Source organism: Leucoraja erinacea, unplaced genomic scaffold, assembly GCF_028641065.1.
Source record: "Leucoraja erinacea ecotype New England unplaced genomic scaffold, Leri_hhj_1 Leri_97S, whole genome shotgun sequence".
Lineage (NCBI taxonomy): Eukaryota > Metazoa > Chordata > Chondrichthyes > Rajiformes > Rajidae > Leucoraja > Leucoraja erinaceus.
Window position 1 is genome coordinate 288358 of NW_026576927.1, and position 18736 is coordinate 307093.

General features: G+C 49.0%; 2 protein-coding genes across 3 annotated transcripts in view; both read right to left on the bottom strand.

The window, feature by feature from the left end:
* ercc3 (excision repair cross-complementation group 3) overlaps positions 1 to 7904 on the bottom strand; it is a 29494-nt gene extending 21590 nt beyond the window's left edge. The window contains 4 exon segments of the mRNA XM_055631959.1: positions 1026 to 1167; positions 3740 to 3789; positions 6277 to 6513; positions 7679 to 7904. Coding sequence (XP_055487934.1) covers positions 1026 to 1167; positions 3740 to 3789; positions 6277 to 6513; positions 7679 to 7720 — 471 coding nt within the window. The 5' untranslated portion in view covers positions 7721 to 7904.
* Positions 7905 to 17384: 9480 nt separating this feature from the next.
* The window catches only part of map3k2 (mitogen-activated protein kinase kinase kinase 2), a 58130-nt gene continuing 56778 nt past the window's right edge, over positions 17385 to 18736 (bottom strand). For both annotated transcript variants that reach the window (XM_055631961.1, XM_055631962.1), the window contains exon 17: positions 17385 to 18200. In XM_055631961.1, the coding sequence (XP_055487936.1) occupies positions 17975 to 18200 (226 nt within the window). In that variant the 3' untranslated portion in view covers positions 17385 to 17974. The remainder of the gene's footprint in view (positions 18201 to 18736) is intronic.

The following is an 18736-nucleotide window of genomic DNA, read 5'->3' on the forward strand; positions in this document are numbered from 1 at the left end:
CTAGATAGGTCTCTTAAAGATAGCGGAGTCAGGGGATATGGGGGGGGAAGGCAGGAACGGAGTACTGATCGGGGGTGATCAGCCATGATCACTTTGAATGGCGGTGCTGGCTCGAAGGGCCGAATGACCTACTCCTGCACCTGTTGTCTATTGTGTCCACAATTCTCCGCGATTTCTTGCAGGTCTTGGATGGAGCCGTTCACAAACCGTGCCGTGATGCATCCCGATAAGATGCTCCCTACGCCCATCTGTAGGAGTGGGTGGGAGTTGTTGGGGACATGCTGAACTTCCTTAGCCCTTCTGAGGATATAGAGGAGGTGGTGTTTTTTTCACCCAGAGAGTTGTGAATCTGTGGAATTCTCTGCCACAGAATGCAGTGCAAGCCAATCCAAGAGAGGCTTGAAGATTTAGCTCTTGGGGCTAACGGAACCAAGGGATATGGGGAGAAAGCAGGAACGTGGTCTAATTTTAGATAAATCAGCCATGTTCCCGATGTTGGGGGAGTCTACCACATGAGGGTTGCTCCATGGGTCTCTTAAAGATAGCGGAGTCAGGGGATAAGGGGAGAAGGCAGGAACGGGGTACTGATCATGGTCTCTTAGAATAAAGGGGGGGTCATTTAAGACTGAGGTGAGAAAAAACTTTTTCACCCAGAGAGTTGTGCATTTATGGAATTCCCTGCCACAGAGGGCAGTGGAGGCCAAGTCACTGGATGGATTTAAGAGAGAGTTAGATAGAGCTCTAGGGGCTAGTGGAATCAAGGGATATGGGGAGAAGGCAGGCACGGGTTATTGATAGGGGACGATCAGCCATGATCACAATGAATGGCGGTGCTGGCTCGACGGGCTGAATGGCCTCCTCCTGCATCTATTATCTGTTTCTATGGTTCTATCATATTGAATGGAGGTGCTGGCTCGAAGGGCTGAATGGCCTACTCCTGCACCTACTTTCCGTTTGTATGTCGTGCTATCTTGGTCCACTCTGCCCCCCCCCCCCATCCCTCCACCCCCCCGGTTCTAGCTTACCAACATGGCGGATTTACTGGAGACAGTCCCCATGATGAGTTCCGTCTCGTCGCCCTCTGCTGTGCGCAGTCGGCACTGCTTGATCACCTTGTCCTGCAGCACCCTCTGGATCACGTCGGGGTGGGTGCTCTCCACAAAGTACCTGCAGGAACACCACACTAGCTCAGTCCATCACACGCCTCCACCACAGTGGGTACCAGCACCTTGCCTGTCCCTCCTCTTTCATAAGTCACACATTCATAAGTCCGTGGATAACAAGGGAAATCAGGGATAGTATCAAAACAAAAGATGATGAGTACAAATTAGCCAGAAAAAGCAGACAACCAGAGGACTGGAAGAAATTCAGTCCAGCAGTGGAGGACAAAAGGCTTAATTAGGAAAGGGAAAATAGATTATGAAAGAAAACTGGCAGGGAACATAAAAACTGACTGCAAAGGTTTTTATAGATATGTGAGGAGAAAAAGATTAGTTAATATAAATGTAGGTCCCTTGCAGTCAGAAACATGTGAATTGATCAAGGGGAACAAGGACATGGCGGACCAATTGAATAACTACTTTGATTCTGTCTTCACAAAGGAAGACATAAATAATCAGCCGGAAATAGCAGGGGACCGGGGGTTAAATGAGATGGAGGAACTGAGTGAAATCCAGGTTAGCCTGGAAGTGGTGTTAGGTAAATTGAATGGATTAACGGCCAATAAATCCCCAGGGCCAGATAGGCTGTATCCCAGAGAACTTAAGGAAGTAGCCCCAGAAATAGTGGATGCATTAGTGATAATTTTTCAAAACTCTTTAGATTCTGGAGTAGTTCCTGAGGGTTGGAGGGTAGCTAATGTAACCCCACTTTTTAAAAAGGGAGGGAGAGAGAAAATGGGGAATTACAGACCAGTTAGTCTAACATCGGTAGTGGGGAAACTGCTAGAGTCAGTTATTAAAGATGGGATAGCAGCACATTTGGAAAGTGGTGAAATCATTGGTCAAAGACAGCATGGAGTTATGAAAGGTAAATCATGTCTGACGAATCTTATAGAATTTTTCGAGGATGTAACTAGTAGAGTGGATAAGGGAGAACCAGTGGATGTGGTGTATCTGGACTTTCAGAAGGCTTTCGACAAGGTCCCACATAAGAGATTAGGATACAAACTTAAAGCACACGGTATTGGGGGTTCAGTATTGATGTGGATGGAGAACTGGCTGCCAAACAGGAAGCAAAGAGTAGGAGTAAACAGGTCCTTTTCACAATGGCAGGCAGTGACTAGTGGGGTACCGCAAGGCTCAGTGCTGAGACCCCAGTTATTTACAATATATATTAATGCAGGAAGATTATTCCCGATGTTGGAGTGGTGAATCTGTGGAATTCTCTGCCACAGAAGGTAGTTGAGGCCAGTTAATTGACTATATTTAATAGGGAGTTAGATGTGGCCCTTGTGGCTAAAGGGATCAGGTGGTATGGAGAGAAGACAGGTACAGGATACTGAGTTGGATGATCAGCCATGATCATATTGAATGGCGGTGCAGGCTCGAAGGGCCGAATGGCCTACTCCTGCACCTATTTTCTATGTTTCTATAGGAGCGGAATTAGGCCATTCGGCCCATCAGGTCTACTCTGCCATTCAATAATGGCTGATAGACAATAGGTGGAGTAGGCCATTCGGCCCTTCCAGCCAGCACCGCCATTCAATGTGATCATGGCTGATCATCCCCAATCAGTACCCCGTTCCTGCCTTCTCCCCATATCTCCTGACTGGAGTATTGTGTACAGTTTTGGTCTCCTAATTTGAGGAAGGACATCCTTGTGTTTGAGGCAGTGCAGCGTAGGTTCACGAGATTGATCCCTGGGATGGCAGGACTGTCATATGAGGAAAGATTGAAAAGACTAGGCTTGTATTCACTGGAGTTTAGAAGGATGAGGTGAGATCTTATAGAAACATATAAAATTATAAAAGGACTGGACAAGCTAGATGCAGGAAAAATATTCCCAATGTTGGGTGAGTCCAGAACCAGGGGCCACAGTCTTAGAATAAAGGGGAGATCATTTAAGACTGAGGTGAGAGAAAACTTTTTCACCCAGAGAGTTGTGAATTTATGGAATTCCCTGCCACAGAGGGCAGTGGAGGCCAAGTCACTGGATGGATTTAAGAGAGAGTTAGATAGAGCTCTAGGGGCTAGTGGAGTCAAGGGATATGGGGAGAAGGCAGGCACGGATTATTGACTGGGGACGATCAGCCATGATCACAATGAATGGCGGTGCTGGCTCGAAGGGCCGAATGGCCTCCTTCTGCACCTATTTTCTATGTTTCTAAATACACTCAATTAATCTAAGCTGCTATACTAATCTAAACTGAACAAAAATTACTAAACTAAACATACTAAACTCTGAAGAAGGGTCTCGACCCGAAATATCACCTATTCTTTCGCTCCATAGATGCTGCCTCACCCGCTGAGTTTCTCCAGCATTTTTGTCCACCTTCGATTTTTCCAGCACCTGCAGTTCCTTCTTAAACTAAAGAAAATACACTAAACTCAACTCTTAAGGAAGAAGTTGTTCTTGATTGAATGGCTGTGAATGGAAGATTTCTGCCCAGTTTCACGCAACTGTGACTGTACTTCAGAAGTGCTTTACTGGGCATGAATTGGTCCCAAGAACCAAGCTGTGGGTGTTACTCTGACCTATTGACCGAGCAGACAAGCGGAACGATGGCCAGTTTCCCTACCTGTTGTGTTTCAGCACCAGCTTCAGCTTCCCATAGCTAACGGTGCAGAGCTGCGGGAACAAGCACAACATCCACACTCAATGAAAATAGGCAAGTATAGCCCAGAAACAGGCCCTTCGGCGCACAATGTCATAGAGTAATACAGCGTGGACACAGACCCTTCAGCCCAACCAGCCAACATGCCCCATCTACACTAGTCCCACCTGCTGAGATAGTTGAGGCTGGGACTATCCCAACGTTTAAGAAACAGTTAGACTGAGGTCCATATCCCTCAAAACCTGCCCAATCCACACACCTGTCTAACTGTTTCTTAAACGTTGGGATAGTCCCAGCCTCAACTACCTCCTCCGGCAGCTTGTTCCATACACCCACCACCTTTGCGTGGAAAAAGTTACCCCTCAGATTCCTATTAAATCTTTTCCCCTTCAACTTGAACCCATGTCCTCTGGTCCTCGATTCCCCTACTCTGGGCAAGAGACTCTGTACATCTACCCGATCTATTCCTCTCATTATTTTATACATTCCCGTACCGAACATGATGGCAAGTTGAACTAATCTCCTCTGCCTGCACGTGATCCGTATCCCTCCATTCCCTGCATATCCATGTGCCGATCCAAAAGCCTCTTAAACACCACTATCGTATCTGCCTCCACCCCCCCCCCCACCCCCACTCCTGGCAGCACGTTCCAGGCACCCACCACCCTCTGTGTAAAAAAAACCATTCTGCACAACTCCTTTAAACTTTGCCCCTCTCACCTTACAGCTACTATTTCTCAATTCCACCTCGTATGTTCAAAAATGACAGGAGCAGAATTAGGCCATTCGGCCCATCAAGTCTACTCTGCTATTCAATCATGGCTGATCTATCTCTCCCTCCTAACCCCATTCTCCTACCTTCTCCCCATAACCCCGGACACCCGTACTAAGCAAGAATCTGTCTATCTCTGCCTTCAAAATGATCCTATGGACATCTCTAAGTTCACCCCTCAGCCTCCTGCGCTTCAGGGAATTGAGTCCTAGCCTGACCAGCATCCAGTGGTTTGACCTCCTCTGTGGCAAATAATTTCAAAAAGGTTCAGACTGTCTACCCCATCTCTGCCCCTTGCAGTGTGTAAACATCCATCACTACAGAGAAATACAATCCAAGTTTGCCCGACCTCCCCTGATAGCAAATACCTTCTAATCCAGGGATCCTTCTGGTGAACTCAAAATGCAGGAGTAACTCAGCGGGACAGGCAGCGTCTCTGGAGAGAACGTTTCGGGTTGAGACCCTTCTTCAGACCCGAAACTCGACCCAGAACTTCACCCGTTCCTTCGCTCCATAGATGCTGCCTCACCCGCTGAGTTTCTCCAGCATTTTTGTCCACCTTTGATTGTTCCAGCAGCTGTAGTTCCTTCTTAAACATACCTCCTCCGGCAGCTCGTTCCATACACCCACCACCCTCTGTGTGAAAAAGTTACCCCTCAGGTTCCTCTTAAATCTTTTCCCCTTCACCTTGAACCTATGTCCTCTGGTCCTCGATTCCCCTACTCTGGGCAAGAGACTCTGTGCGTCTACCCGATCTATTCCCCTCATGATTTTATACACCTCTATAAGATCACCCCTCATCCTCCTGCGCTCCAAGGAATAAAGTTCTAGACTTCCCAACCTCTCCTAGAAACATAGACAAAATGTGCAGGAGTAGGCCATTCGACCCTTCGAGCCAACACCGCCATTCAATGTGATCATGGCTGATCATCCTCAATCAGTACCCCGTTCCTGCCTTCTCCCCATATCCCCTGACCGCTATCTTCAAGAGCCCTATCTAGCTCTCTCTTGAAAGTATCCAGAGAACCGACCTCCACCGCCCTCTGAGGCAGAGAATTCCACAGACTCACCACTCTCTGGGAGAAAAAGTGTTTCCTCATCTCCGTTCTAAATGGCTTACCCCTTATTCTTAAACTGTGGCCCCTGGTTCTGGACTCCCCCAACATCGGGAACATGTTTCCTGCCTCTAGCGTGTCCAAACTCTCAATGTGCGGGGATCATTGGTCGGCACGGACTCGGTGGGCCGAAGGGCCTGTTTCTGCGCTGTATCTCTAAACTAAACTAATGATTGAATGGCGGAGTAGACTAGGTGGGCCGAAGGGCCTGTTTCCGCGCTGTATCTACAGTTTTTATCCACGACTAGTTGCTCTACTCAACAGCCAAAAATCTGTAGCCTCCCTTTGATCTGGTATTTTGTTGGTTCACATGCTTGATCAATGGTGTTTTATCATTAATGTTTTATTATTATTAATGTTTAGTGTTTTCTGAGTCATTCCTAACTGTCACTGTATGTCATGTTGTTACTTGCGGGCGGAGCACTAAGGCAAATTCCTTGTATGTGAATACTTGGCCAATAAGCTTACTTACTTACTTATCTCTAAACTAAACTAATGATTGAATAGCGGAGTAGACCCGTTGGGCCGAAGGGCCTGTTTCCGCGCTGTATCTCTAAACTAAACTAGCGCTTGGCATGTGACAGCAAAAGGCCGATGGACCCGCTGAGCGTCACCTTAATGAACTGCAGGATGCCATCGGGAATGGAGGTCTTGCTGAGTTTCTGCAGGTACTCGATGATGTCGCTGGTCTGCAGGCCCACGCTGACCGCCGCGTACAGGGAGTAGGCGGTCAGCTTGTACTCGTGCGTGTGCGTGGGGCGGCACACCGGCTCGGAGATCGCCACCAGGAAGTCCTGAGCGTAGTTGTAGACCGGTGAGAAGGCTTCCAGGAAAATGTGCCCGTCGGGAGCCTGCAGCCGGAGAGGGAAGCAAAAAAGGTCACAGCAAAGCAGTAAAAGGAAGCAACATAAACACACACACACCGTGATGGGGTAACGCTACAGTAAACTCTGTGGGGCAGGCAGCAGCAACGTGAACTGCACATAATACTTCAAATGCAGTCTAACCAAGGGCCGCAGTTTAAGAATAAGGAGTAAGCCATTTAGAACGGAGACGATGAAACACTTTTTCTCACAGAGAGTTGTGAGTCTGTGGAATTCTCTGCCTCAGAGGGCGGTGGAGGCCGGTTCACTGGAGGCTTTCAAGAGAGAGCTAGATAGGGCTCTTAAAGATAACTGAGTCAGGGGATATGGGGAGAAGGCAGGAATGGGGTACTGATTGGGGATGATCAGCCATGATCACATTGAATGGCAGTGCTGTCTCGAAGGGCCGAATGGCCTACTCCTGCACCTATTGTCCTACAGAGCTGCAACATGACTTCCTCACACTTATACTCAAGGCCCCGTCCAATGAAGGCAAGCATACCGTATGCCTTCTTTACCATTACTTTAGTTCGGTGTTGTTTATTGTTACCTGTACCGAGGTGCAGTGAAAATATTTTGCTGAAAACCTTCAGGTAACGTTTCAAGTCATGACTCAGTCTGATTGAAGGGTCCCGACCCAAAAAGTCACCTATACATGTTCTCCACAGATGCTGCCTGACCCGCTGAGTTACTCCAGCACTCTGTGAAAAGTCACCAATCCCGCCATCCCGGGAATTAACCTTGTAAACGCTGCACTCCCTCAATAGCAGGAATGTTCTTCCTCAAATTAGGGGACCAAAACTGCTCACAATATTACAGGTGTGGTCTCACCAGGGCTCTGTCCAACTGCAGAAGGACCTCTTTGCTCCTATATTCGATTCCTCTTGTTATAAAGGCCAACATGCCATTCGCTTTCTTCACTGCCTGCTGTACCTGCATGCTTACTTTCATAGACTGATGAACAAGGACCCCCAGATCCCGTTGTACTTTAGATAGTAATCCAGGTGTGGTCTCACTAAGGCCCTGTACAACTGCAGGAGGACATCTTTGCTCCTACAGTGACTACAAACCAGCAGTCTGAAGAAGGGTCTCTACCAGAAACATCACCCATTTCTTTGAAGTCTATCTTTAGTGGGTTAGTGCCAGGACCTACCACCCAGAGTGGCCGGGAGGAGTGGTCATCCTTCAGGGACATCTGGGTCCTGTAGTCCTTGGCTCCATACTCGTCCTCCTTGACCACAGCCTCCTCCACCTGCTTGCCGGCAGCAGAGGGAAGAGCTTCCTCCGAGTCCGCTCCTGCTGCCGCGTCATCCTCCTCCTCTTCCTCCTCCTCGTTACGCCGCTTCTTCGACTTCTTCTTGTCTGGGGAAAGAATATTCGACCAAGAAGTTTAGTACGCAGAGATGCAGGCCCTTCGGCCCACCGAGTCCGTGCCGACCAACCATCACCGCACACTACGCACACCTCCAGATTCAGGGACAGTGGGAGAGGAGAGGGGAGGGGAGGGGAGGGGAGGGGAGGGGAGGGGAGGGGAGGGGAGGGGGGGGGGGGAGGGGGGAGGAGAGGAGAGGAGAGGAGGGGAGAGGAGAGGGGGGGGGGGGAAGGGAGGAGAGCGGAGGAATGGAGGGGGATGAGAGGGGGAGAGAATGGAGAGGAGAGGAGTGGGGGAGAGAGGAGGATGAGAGGAGAGGAGGAGGGGAGAGGAGAGGAGGGGAGGAGGGGAGAGGGGAGAGGAGAGGGGAGAGGGGAGAGGGGAGAGAGGGGAGAGGGGGGGGGGGGGGGGAGAGGGGGAGGGGGGAGGAGAGGGAGGGGAGAGAGGGGAGGGGAGGGGAGGAGAGGGGAGGAGAGGGAGAGGAGAGGGGGAGAGAGGGGAGGGGAGGGTATGGGAGGATGAGGGAGGGGAGGAGAGGGGGGGGGAGGGGAGGGGAGGAGAGGGGAGGGGAGGGGAGGGGAGGAGGAGAGGAGGGGAGAGGGGGGGAGGGGAGAGGAATTAGATGAGAGGAGAGGGGAGGAGAGGAGAAGAGTGAAGAGAAGAGGGGGAGGGGGAGAGAGGAGAGGTCGGACACGTGACATGTCCCTCCCCGCGGGCTGCCTGGTCCCCACACACCCTCGCTGTCCCTCCCACACGTCCCCATGGCGACCACAGATACTAGAGCAACTCCTGTAGTATATTTGATGGCGACCGTCAGCCGCAGCGGCGTCACCGCGCATGCTCGGGCCCGAGCAACACACGTGACCCATACGCACGTGATCCACTCCCCCCACACACGTGACAGACTGTCTCCTCCCACACGTCACCCACTCGCCCCCACACGTCACGTGACCCCCACACTTCTCCCCCCACCCCGCCCCCCAGCGCCGCGGGTTCGATCCCCGCACCGCCGCTGCTGCTGTAGGTTTGGGTTTAGTTTAGTTCCGTACAGTCAGTATAGTATAGTAGTTTAGTTTAGTTTATTTAGTTTAGTATATTTAGTTCAGTGTAGTTTAGTAAAGTATCTTAGTGTTGTATATATGGTTTAGTATATTCAGTTTAATTTAGTCAAGTAGTTTAGTTTAATATATTTTGTTTAGTTTAGTATATTTCTCTGGATACTTTCAAGAGAGAGCTAGATAGGACTCTTAAAGATAGCGGAGTCAGGGGATATGGGGAGAAGGCAGGAACGGGGTACTGATTGGGGATGATCAGCCATGATCACACTGAATGGCGGTGCTGGCTCGAAGGGCCGAATGGCCTACTCCTGCACCTATTGTCTATTTTATTTTGTTTAGATGTGCAGCAGCTTAGTTTAATTTAGTATATTTAGTTTAGTATAGTAGTTTAGTTTAGTCGGAATGAATTGCTGATGCTGGTTTAAATCGAAGGTAGACACTGAATGCTGGAGTAACTCAGTGGGCCAGGCAGCATCTCTGGAGAGAAGGAATGGGTGACGTTTCGGGTCGAGACCCTTCTTAGTTTAGTATAGTTTTGTAGTTTAGTTTAGTACAGTTTAATGAAAATAGTTTAATGACAATTAAATTGACTCTTGACTCTTGACTAGTATAGCAGTTTAATTTAACCTGTTTGAAGAAGGGTCTCGACCCAAAACATCACCCATTCCTTCTCTCCAGATGCTGCCTGACCCGCTGAGTTACTCTATCTTTTTGTGCCTAACTTTGGTTTAAACCAGCATCTGCAGTTCCTTCTTACACAAGTTCAGTTAAGTCTAGTAGTTTAGTTTAGTATGCTTAGTTTAGTATCGTTTAGTAGAGTAGTTTAACATAATAGACAATAGGTGCAGGAGGAGGCCATTCGGCCCTTTGAGCTAGCACCGCCACTCAATGTGATCTGGCTGATCATCCCCAATCAGTACCCCGTTCCTGCTTTCTCCCCATATCCCCTGACTCCGCGATCTTTAAGAGCCCTTTCTAGCTCTCTCTTGAAAGTATCCAGAGAACTGGCCTCCACCGCCCTCTGAGGCAGAGAATACCACAGACTCACAACTCTCTGTGAGAAAAAGGATTTCCTCATCTCCGTTCTAAATGGCTTACCCCTTATTCTTAAACTGTGTGTGGCCCCTGGTTCTGGACTCCCCAACATCGGGGAGCATGTTTCCTGCTTCTATCGTGTCTAAACCCTTAATAATCTTATGTTTCAATAAGATCCCCTCTCATGCTTCTAAACTCCAGAGTATACTTTGAGAGTTCCAGCCTCGAATTGCGAATAAAGGTTTGAACTTCTTGAAGAAATCTCCGCGTCGCCCGAGTTAATTTTGAATATCAGTTAACCACGACAGTCTCTGACAAAGAGTAATCCAACCAAGACCTCAACGGTAGAACAGGCGGAGGACGATGGCTGACCTTAGTGGAGCGTCACAACGGCTGGGAAGGCGGATGAAGGCCGCAGCAGAAAAGGGTCTCCGGTCATCTTGTAATCCATGCCACTGGATCGTGACCCAGATCTGTCAAGTACCGTGGGGTGGCTGTCTGTGCACCAGTCTCCCCACGTTAAACAAAGTCCTCCATAGAGGGAATAGCAACCTGGGGATACCCATGCTCAGCCATGACCGAGGGGGGGGGGGGCCTAAGAGATAGTACTACACTTATACTGTCTCTGAGAAGCTTATCTTGTCTAAGAAAGAACTGCAGATGTTTGAAAAATCAAAGGCAGACAAAAATGCTGGAGAAACTCAGCGGATGAGGCAGCATCTTTGGAGCAAAGGAATAGGTGACGTTTCTGGCCGAGACCCTTCCGGGTCCAGACCAGTTTGTGTTCCTTCCAGGGTCGACCCGAAACGTCACCTTTTCTTGCGCTTCATAGATGCCGCCTCACCTGCTGATTTTCTCCAGCATTTTTGTCTACATAAGATTTATCTCAGTGCTTTTGAATAGTGAACTGTGCACAAAAATGAATTTCACTGTACCCCGGTGCACGTGACAAATAAAGTACATGGCCAGGAAAACAAAGGCAAGAGATTGTGAAATAAATAGTTTTATTAAAGCTCTGCAAAGTGCTGAATACCATGGACTCTTTGACCCAGAACGGTTCCAGTTCAGAGCACTAACCTGGCACTTAGACCAACACACAGGCAAATGCCCTGTGAACCAGACCCACTGGACTCATGCTGAATCAGTGAGACACAGAACGCGTACCATCAATATACAGATTTCATAGAAACAAGATTATTGGTAACAAACCGAATATAAACATGGCTTTCTTTTACAATAAGTACAAAGAACTAATAAAAAGCAGTGAAGGTAAATAATAATGACAAATAAAAATCCCAGACATTTTATACACCTATACAAGTTAAAATGTAATACAGTCAAAAATGTACAACCAGTCAAGGATTCCTGTACATGGAATTTCTCAATGTGGCCTTGTTAACAACTGGCGTCTCTCAGTGCATTCGATGCCTCTGTGCCTCTGCCCACAGATTCTCCCATCTTGTCCATCTTGCCTTAGATGAACACTAAGAAGTTGGAGTAACTCAGTGGGTCAGGCCTGGGCAGCATCTCTGGAGGAAAGGAATAGGTGACGTTTCGGGTCGAGACCCATCTTCAACGCCTTGTCAAGGGAGAATATTTGGATTGAGTTTGAGCTTCAGTCGCTGGCTCACCTGGCAAGATTCTGCCCACATTGAACAAAATAAAAAAAGCTAAGGAACTGCTGTGAGCCACTCTCTCGTACAAAATGGGGGCTTGTTTAAAAAAAAAAAATCCTCTCTCTCTCTCTACGCGGAATCACTCAATCATTTCCAGACATTGCTTCGTTTAGTTTGGAGATACACGGCTCGGAAACTGGCCCTTCGGCCCGTCGAGTCCGAGCTGACCGACGATCACTCCGTGCACTGGCACATCAGGGACAATTTACAATCTTTACCGAAGCCAATTAACCTACAAACCTGTACGTCTTTGGAGCGTGGGAGGAAACCGCAGCACACGGGGAAAACTTAGGGAGAACGTGCAAACTCCGTACTGACAGCACACCGAAGTCCGGATCGAACCGGGGTCTCTGGCGCTGGACGGCAGCAACACTGCCACCGTGCCGCCCTACACCTGCGCCAACATGCACACACACAAACACACACACAAACACACACACACTCTCACACACGCACACGCACACACACACACACACACACACACACACACACACACTCACACACACACACTTCCATTGCATTGGTTGAATGGGTGCCTGGATACGACACCATGAACTAGGGATGAGTATTTCTGACCCAGAATTGTGCCATACCTCCATTGCAAACGCTACCATTCCATGCCACTAAAATGTGCCATTTCTTCTAATAGCCTTAAAATCTAAACGTTTGAATTAAACACTGCTCGTGGAAGGGGGAGGGAAAGGGTTGCTGGGAAGGGAGAAGCAACCGGTTCAAGGTGACCCAGGGGAACTGGAATGTTTGTTGAAGGGAACGGGTTGTCAAGATAGTCGGGAAATCCTTCTCTCGACTCATCTCAGTTACATTATAACATATAACCATATAACAATTACAGCACGGAAACAGGCCATCTCGGCCCTTCAAGTCCGTGCCGAACACTTATTCTCCCCTAGTCCCATCTACCTGCACTCAGACCTCCTCCTTTCCTTTCCCGTCCATATACCTATCCAATTTATTTTTAAATGATAAAATAGATTATCATTTGCATAACATTTGCAGCCGATCGCCCCTAGTTCCCCCAACACACAACACCAGAGCCTCCCATCTCATCTCGCTGCTACCATCAGGAAGGAGGTACAGGAGCCTGAAACCTGGCACCTCCAGGTCTAAAAACAGGCTCTTGAACACTATGTAGACACAAAAAGTTGAAGTAACTGCAGTTGATAGGGTTCTCTGCAGTTGTATAGGGCTCTGGTAAGACCACATCTGGAGTATTGTGAACAGTTTTGGTCTCCTAATTTGAGGAAGGACATCCTTGTGATTGAGGCAGTGCAGCGTAGGTTCACGAGATTGATCCCTGGGATGGCGGGACTGTCATATGAGGAAAGATTGAAAAGACCAGGCTTGTATTACGGGAGTTTTGAAAGATGAGGTGAGATATTATAGAAACATATAAAATTATAAAAGGACAGGACAAGCTAGATGTAGGAAAAATGTTCCCAATGTTGAGCGAGTCGAGAACCAGGGGCCACACACGTCTTAGAATAAAGGGGAGGCCATTTAAGACTGAGGTGAGAAAAAACTTTTTCACCCAGAGAGTTGTGAATTTGTGGAATTCCCTGCCACAGAGGGCAGTGGAGGCCAAGTCACTGGATGGATTTAAGAGAGAGTTAGATAGAGCTCTAAGGGCTAGTGGAGTCAAGGGATATGGGGAGAAGGCAGGCACGGGTTATTGATAGGGGACGATCAGCCATGATCGCAATGAATGGCGCTGCTGGCTCGAAGGGCCGAATGGCCTCCTCCTGCATCTATTTTCTATGTAACTCAGCGGGACTATCCTACACCAGGGACAATTTTTACAATCTTACCGATGCCAATTAATCTACAAACCTCCACGTCTTTGGAGTGTGGGAGGGAACCAAAGATCTCAGAGCAAACCCATGCAGGTGAACGTACAAACTCCGTACAGACAGCACCCGGCGTCGGGATCGGACCTGTGTCTCTGGAGCTGCAAGCGCTGTAAAGCAGCAATTCTACCGCTGCCCCACTGTGTACCCTTTACAAATAGCTCAGTCTAGTAGCTTTAACTGTTTCGCAGTAAAAATAACAAGAGTGCACAATCTATAGGGACAACGCTGCTGCAAGAGTTATTAGGATGTTGTCAAGCTGGAAAGGCTGCAGAGAAGATTTACGAGGATGTAGCCAGAACTCGAGGGTCAGAGCTACGGGGTGGGGAGGTTGTGCAGGCTGGGAGTTTATTCCGTGGAGTGCAGGATACTGAGGGGTGATCTGATAGAGGTGTATAAAACCATGAGAGGAATAGATCGGGTGAATACACAGTCAGAGTACTAAATTAAGAATCAGAAGGCAGAGGTTTAAGGTGGGAGGTGAGGAAAGATTTATAGGAACCCGAGGGGCAATGTTTTCACACAGAGGGTGGTGGGTGTATCAAACAAGCTGCCAGCGGAGGTAGTTGAGGCAGATACCATAACAATATTTGGCAAAAGACATTTGGACAGGGACAATGAGAGGACAGGTTTAGAGGGATATGGGTCAAACACAAGCAGGTGGGACAATCATAGATGGGGCATTTTGGGTAAGGGTTATTTCTATGCTCTGTGACTTTATCTCCTCAGCCGTTCAAATTCTGTTGACTGGGGGTTACAACAAAATGCGACAATTTTTTGGCTCGAAGGGCCGAATGGCCTCCTCCTGCAACTATTTTCTATGTTTCTATGATTAGTTTCACTTGGCATCATGTGTGGCACAAACATTGTGGGCCGGAGAGTCTGTTCATGTGATAGGAGCAGAATTAGGCCATTCGGCCCCTCAAGTCTACTCCTCCATTCAATCGTGGCTGATCTATCTCTCCCTCCAAACCTCATTCTCCTGCCTTATCCCCATAACCCCGGACACCCGTAATAATCAAAACACAAGCACAATGTTCCTGTGCTGTACTGTTTTATGTTTTATTATTTGTGGGTTTTTGGAAACGTGTGATTATCAGTTTGCCTCCGTGTAAGAACAAAAATGGAAGTTAAACGCTGAACTATACAGCAACAAACGAGAACACTGAAGAACAATACCGCTCATAGAACTCTAGAAGTCTTCTGTTCCTTTGCATGGTGTCGATTTAGTTTAGTTTAGGAACATAGACAATAGGTGCAGGAGGAGGCCATTCAGCCTTGCGAGCCAGCACCGCCATTCAAAGGCTCATCAACATCCACAATCAGTACCCCGTTTCTGCCTTCTCCCCATATCCCCTGACTCCACTATCTTTAAGAGCTCTATCTAACTCGTATCCCTTGATTCCGTTAGCCCAAAGAGCTAAATCTAACTCTCTCTTGAAAACATCCAGCGAATTGGCCTCCACTGCCTTCTGAGGAGGCCAATTAGTTTAGTTTAGAGATACACAGCGCGGAAACTGGACCTTTGGCCCACCAAGTCCACACCAACCGGCAATTCGAGCTGGAAATAAAATGCAATGGGTATACTGATGTCTATTTGGCAAGAGGGATAGCACCAAGAAACAGACAATGATCAAACTTGGCTCAGACAGTGCAACGGGCAAACCTGACCAGATGCCAGCCGTGGCCAGACAGATTCTGTGTCACAGACAGTCACACACAGACAGCCCTGGCCAGACAGAGTCTGTGTCACAGACAGTCACACACAGACAGCCGTGGCCAGACAGGGTTTGGTCACAGTCACACACACACACACACACACACACACACAGCCGTGTCAGACAGTCACACACAGACAGCCCTGGTCAGACAGGGCTTGGTCACAGACAGTCGCACATACACACAGCCGTGGCCAGACGTGTCACAGACAGTTAGACACAGACAGCCGTAGCCAGACACGGTCTGTGTCACAGACAGTCACACACACACAGCCATGGCCAGACGTGTCAGACAGTCACACACATTCAGCCGTGGTCAGACAGGGTTTGGTCACAGACAGTCACACACAGACAGCCGTGGCCAGACAGGATCTGTGTCACAGACAGGGGACTTACCTCAGCAGAATCCAAGGACAAAGACACAGAGAACAAAGACACGGGCCTGTCTGGAGTGTTGCCTGTGACAGGAGCTGTAGACAAGTGCACCAACGAGAGGCTCCACACAGCGACTCTACATCAACAACCACCCCTTCAAGGAGGACACATCAGCTTTAGAGACACAGCACGGAAACAGGCCCTTCGGCCCACTGAGGCCCCGCTGACCAGCTATCACCACGCACACTAGCACTATCCTACAGGGACAATTTATAATCTTACCGAAGCCTATTAACCTACAAACCCGCACGTTTTTGGAATGTGAGAGGAAACCGGAGCACCCGGAGAAAATCCACAGAGTCACGGGGAGAACGTACAAACTCCGTACAGACAGCACCCGTAGTCGAGATGGAACCCGGGCCTCTGCTGCTGTGAGGCAGCAGCTCTACCCGCTGCGCCATTCTTCCACCATTTCACCTGGGGCAGGCGGCTTGCTGATGTGGAAGTAGGAGGAAGGATAGTTTGGTTACACCGTGCCCTTTCACCCCTCTCACCATAATTCTACGCAGCAATGCTGGAACATGAGCTGATCAGCGAAGATTCTAGAGGACTGAAGATAGACACAAAATGCTGGAGTAACTCGGCGGGACCGGCAGCATCTCTGGATGGAAGGAATGGGCGTTTCGGGTCGAGACCCTTCTTCAGACTCGACCAGAAACGTCACCCATTCCGACAAAGGATACAAAGGACATTTATTATCACATACACCAATTGGTTCCCTCCAGAGATGACAATAGACAAAAAACTATAGGTGCAGGACTAGGCCAATTCGGCCCTTCGAGCCAGCACCGCCATTCAATGTGATCATGGCTTATCATCTACAATCAGTACCCCGTTCCTGCCTTCTCCCCATATCCCCCGACTCCACTATCTTTAAGAGCCCTGTCTAGCTCTCTCTTGAAAGTATCCAGAGAACCGGCCTCTGAGGCAGAGAATTCCACAGACTCACAACTCTGTGTGAAAAAGTGTTTCCTCGTCTCCGTTCTAAATGGCTCACCCCTTATTCCTAAACTGTGGCCCCTGGTTCTGGACTCCCCCAACATCGGGAACATGCCTGTCCGGCCGAGTTACTCCAGCCTTTTGTGTCTACCTTCAGTGTAAAGCAGCACCTGCAGTTCCTTCCTACACATTCTAGAGGACAAACTGTACACAGCTAATCAGCAATGGAGGAGAGACTCTCCTCTGCAACTTACCGAGGGCAAACACATTCGGGGGGGGGGGGGGGGGGGTTCAGTCTTTGCCCTCGGCAGGCGATAGATAAACTCTTACACTTATGGGCCTGTCCCACTTACGCAGTTTCTTCGGTGACTTGCCGACACCCGTCATTAGTTGCAGCAGGTTGCCGAAAATTTCCAACATGTTGAAAGTCCAGTGGCGACCAGAAAAACGTACGACTCTTTTGACAATAGACAATAGGTGCAGGAGTAGAGGCCATTCAGCCCGTCGAGCCAGCACCGCCATTCAATGTCTAATCCAATCACTACCCTGTTCCTGCCTTCTCCCCATATCCCCTGACTCCGCTATCTTTAAGAGCCCTATCTAGCTCTCTCTTGAAAGCATCCAGAGAAAGTATCCAGAGAACCAGCCTCCACTGCCCTCTGAGGCAGAGAATTCCACAGACTCACCACTCTCTGTGAGAAAAAGTGTTTCCCCGTCTCCATTCTAAATGGCTTACCCCCCTTATTCTGGACTACTCACGACCATACAGGCCTCACCCCGCGACTTGTCGCGGGGTGACGCCTGTATGGCCGTGAGTAGTCGCCCAAAGAGTCGTGCCTTTTTCCAGTTGCCGCTGGGTTTTCAACACGTTGAAAATGTCCGTTCACATCCGTCCGGTCGCGAGTGGTCGCCCAAAGACGCGAGCGGTCGCTCAAAGAGTCGTACCTTTTTTTATCTGGTTGCCGCTGGACTGCCAACATGCTGAAAATGTTCGGCGACCTGCTGCGAAGAATGACGGGTGCCGGCAATTCGCCGAAATTTTTTTTTTTTTAAATCGCGCACTTGGGACAGGCCCTTTTTCGTGACGGGAAAGAAGGGGGGAGTCGCCACCGAACCTGGCGGTTAGTGATCGGGAATGAGTTATGTAATAAAGTGCTTTACCTTGAACATCAGAAATACCGTGTGAACATACTGTAAAAAATCTTCCGATCGTTGCAAAAAAAAATCTCATTATAAATACAACTCGAAGTATAAATTACACCCTAGGGAACCACCTAGAATCACCAAAATTATACGGTAAAAAGTGCAATCAGATAGAAAAAACAAACGCGTCCGGTGTCGAGGTTGGCCGCTAGTGAGCGTGCACAAAGGTGTGGCGTAAGAGTTCTTCCGCTGGCGGCCTCTGCTTCATCGGCACAAAGATCTTTTTCAAAAAGTCCCGGCAGTGTTCGGACACGTGGGGAGGCAGCTGAGGGTTGGTGGGCTGGGTGGCGATCTTGAAAATGGCCGCCATGGCTTCAAACTCGGCCCAGGGGGGTTTCTCTGTCAACATCTCCACCACCGTGCATCCGACGCTCCTACACAACGCAGGCAGGGGGGGGGGAGGGGGGGGGGGGAGGGAAAAGACTACACAAAGAGGCAAACGCCCAACATCGTGGCCTCCCTTCCATCGAGGGGATCTATCGCACCCTCAAAAAGGAGTAAAAAGGACCCACACCCATCCTGAGAGGAAAAGACCTACAAAAAAGACTGCAACGTCCAGGTAATAGCACTGCCCCACAGCCATCAGGCTATCATCGGCTCTGACCTCCCTTCCATTGATCGGGGTGTATATATTTGTACAATGGTATATGGACACCCCATGCCTACCTGAAACAAAGATCAGTCTGACAGAAGGGTTTCGGCCCGAAACCAGTTGCCCCTATTTCCATTCGCTCCATAGATGAATGCTGCACAGGAACAGGCCCGCTGCATAGTACCATAGAGGGCACAATAGGAACAGGCCCTTTCCGTCCAGTTTCTCCAGCTTCTTTCTGTGTAACATCCCTATCCATATCAATGTCCCTATCCAAAAGCTTCCAGTTCATTCCCCAACCTCCACTTTCAGTCTGAA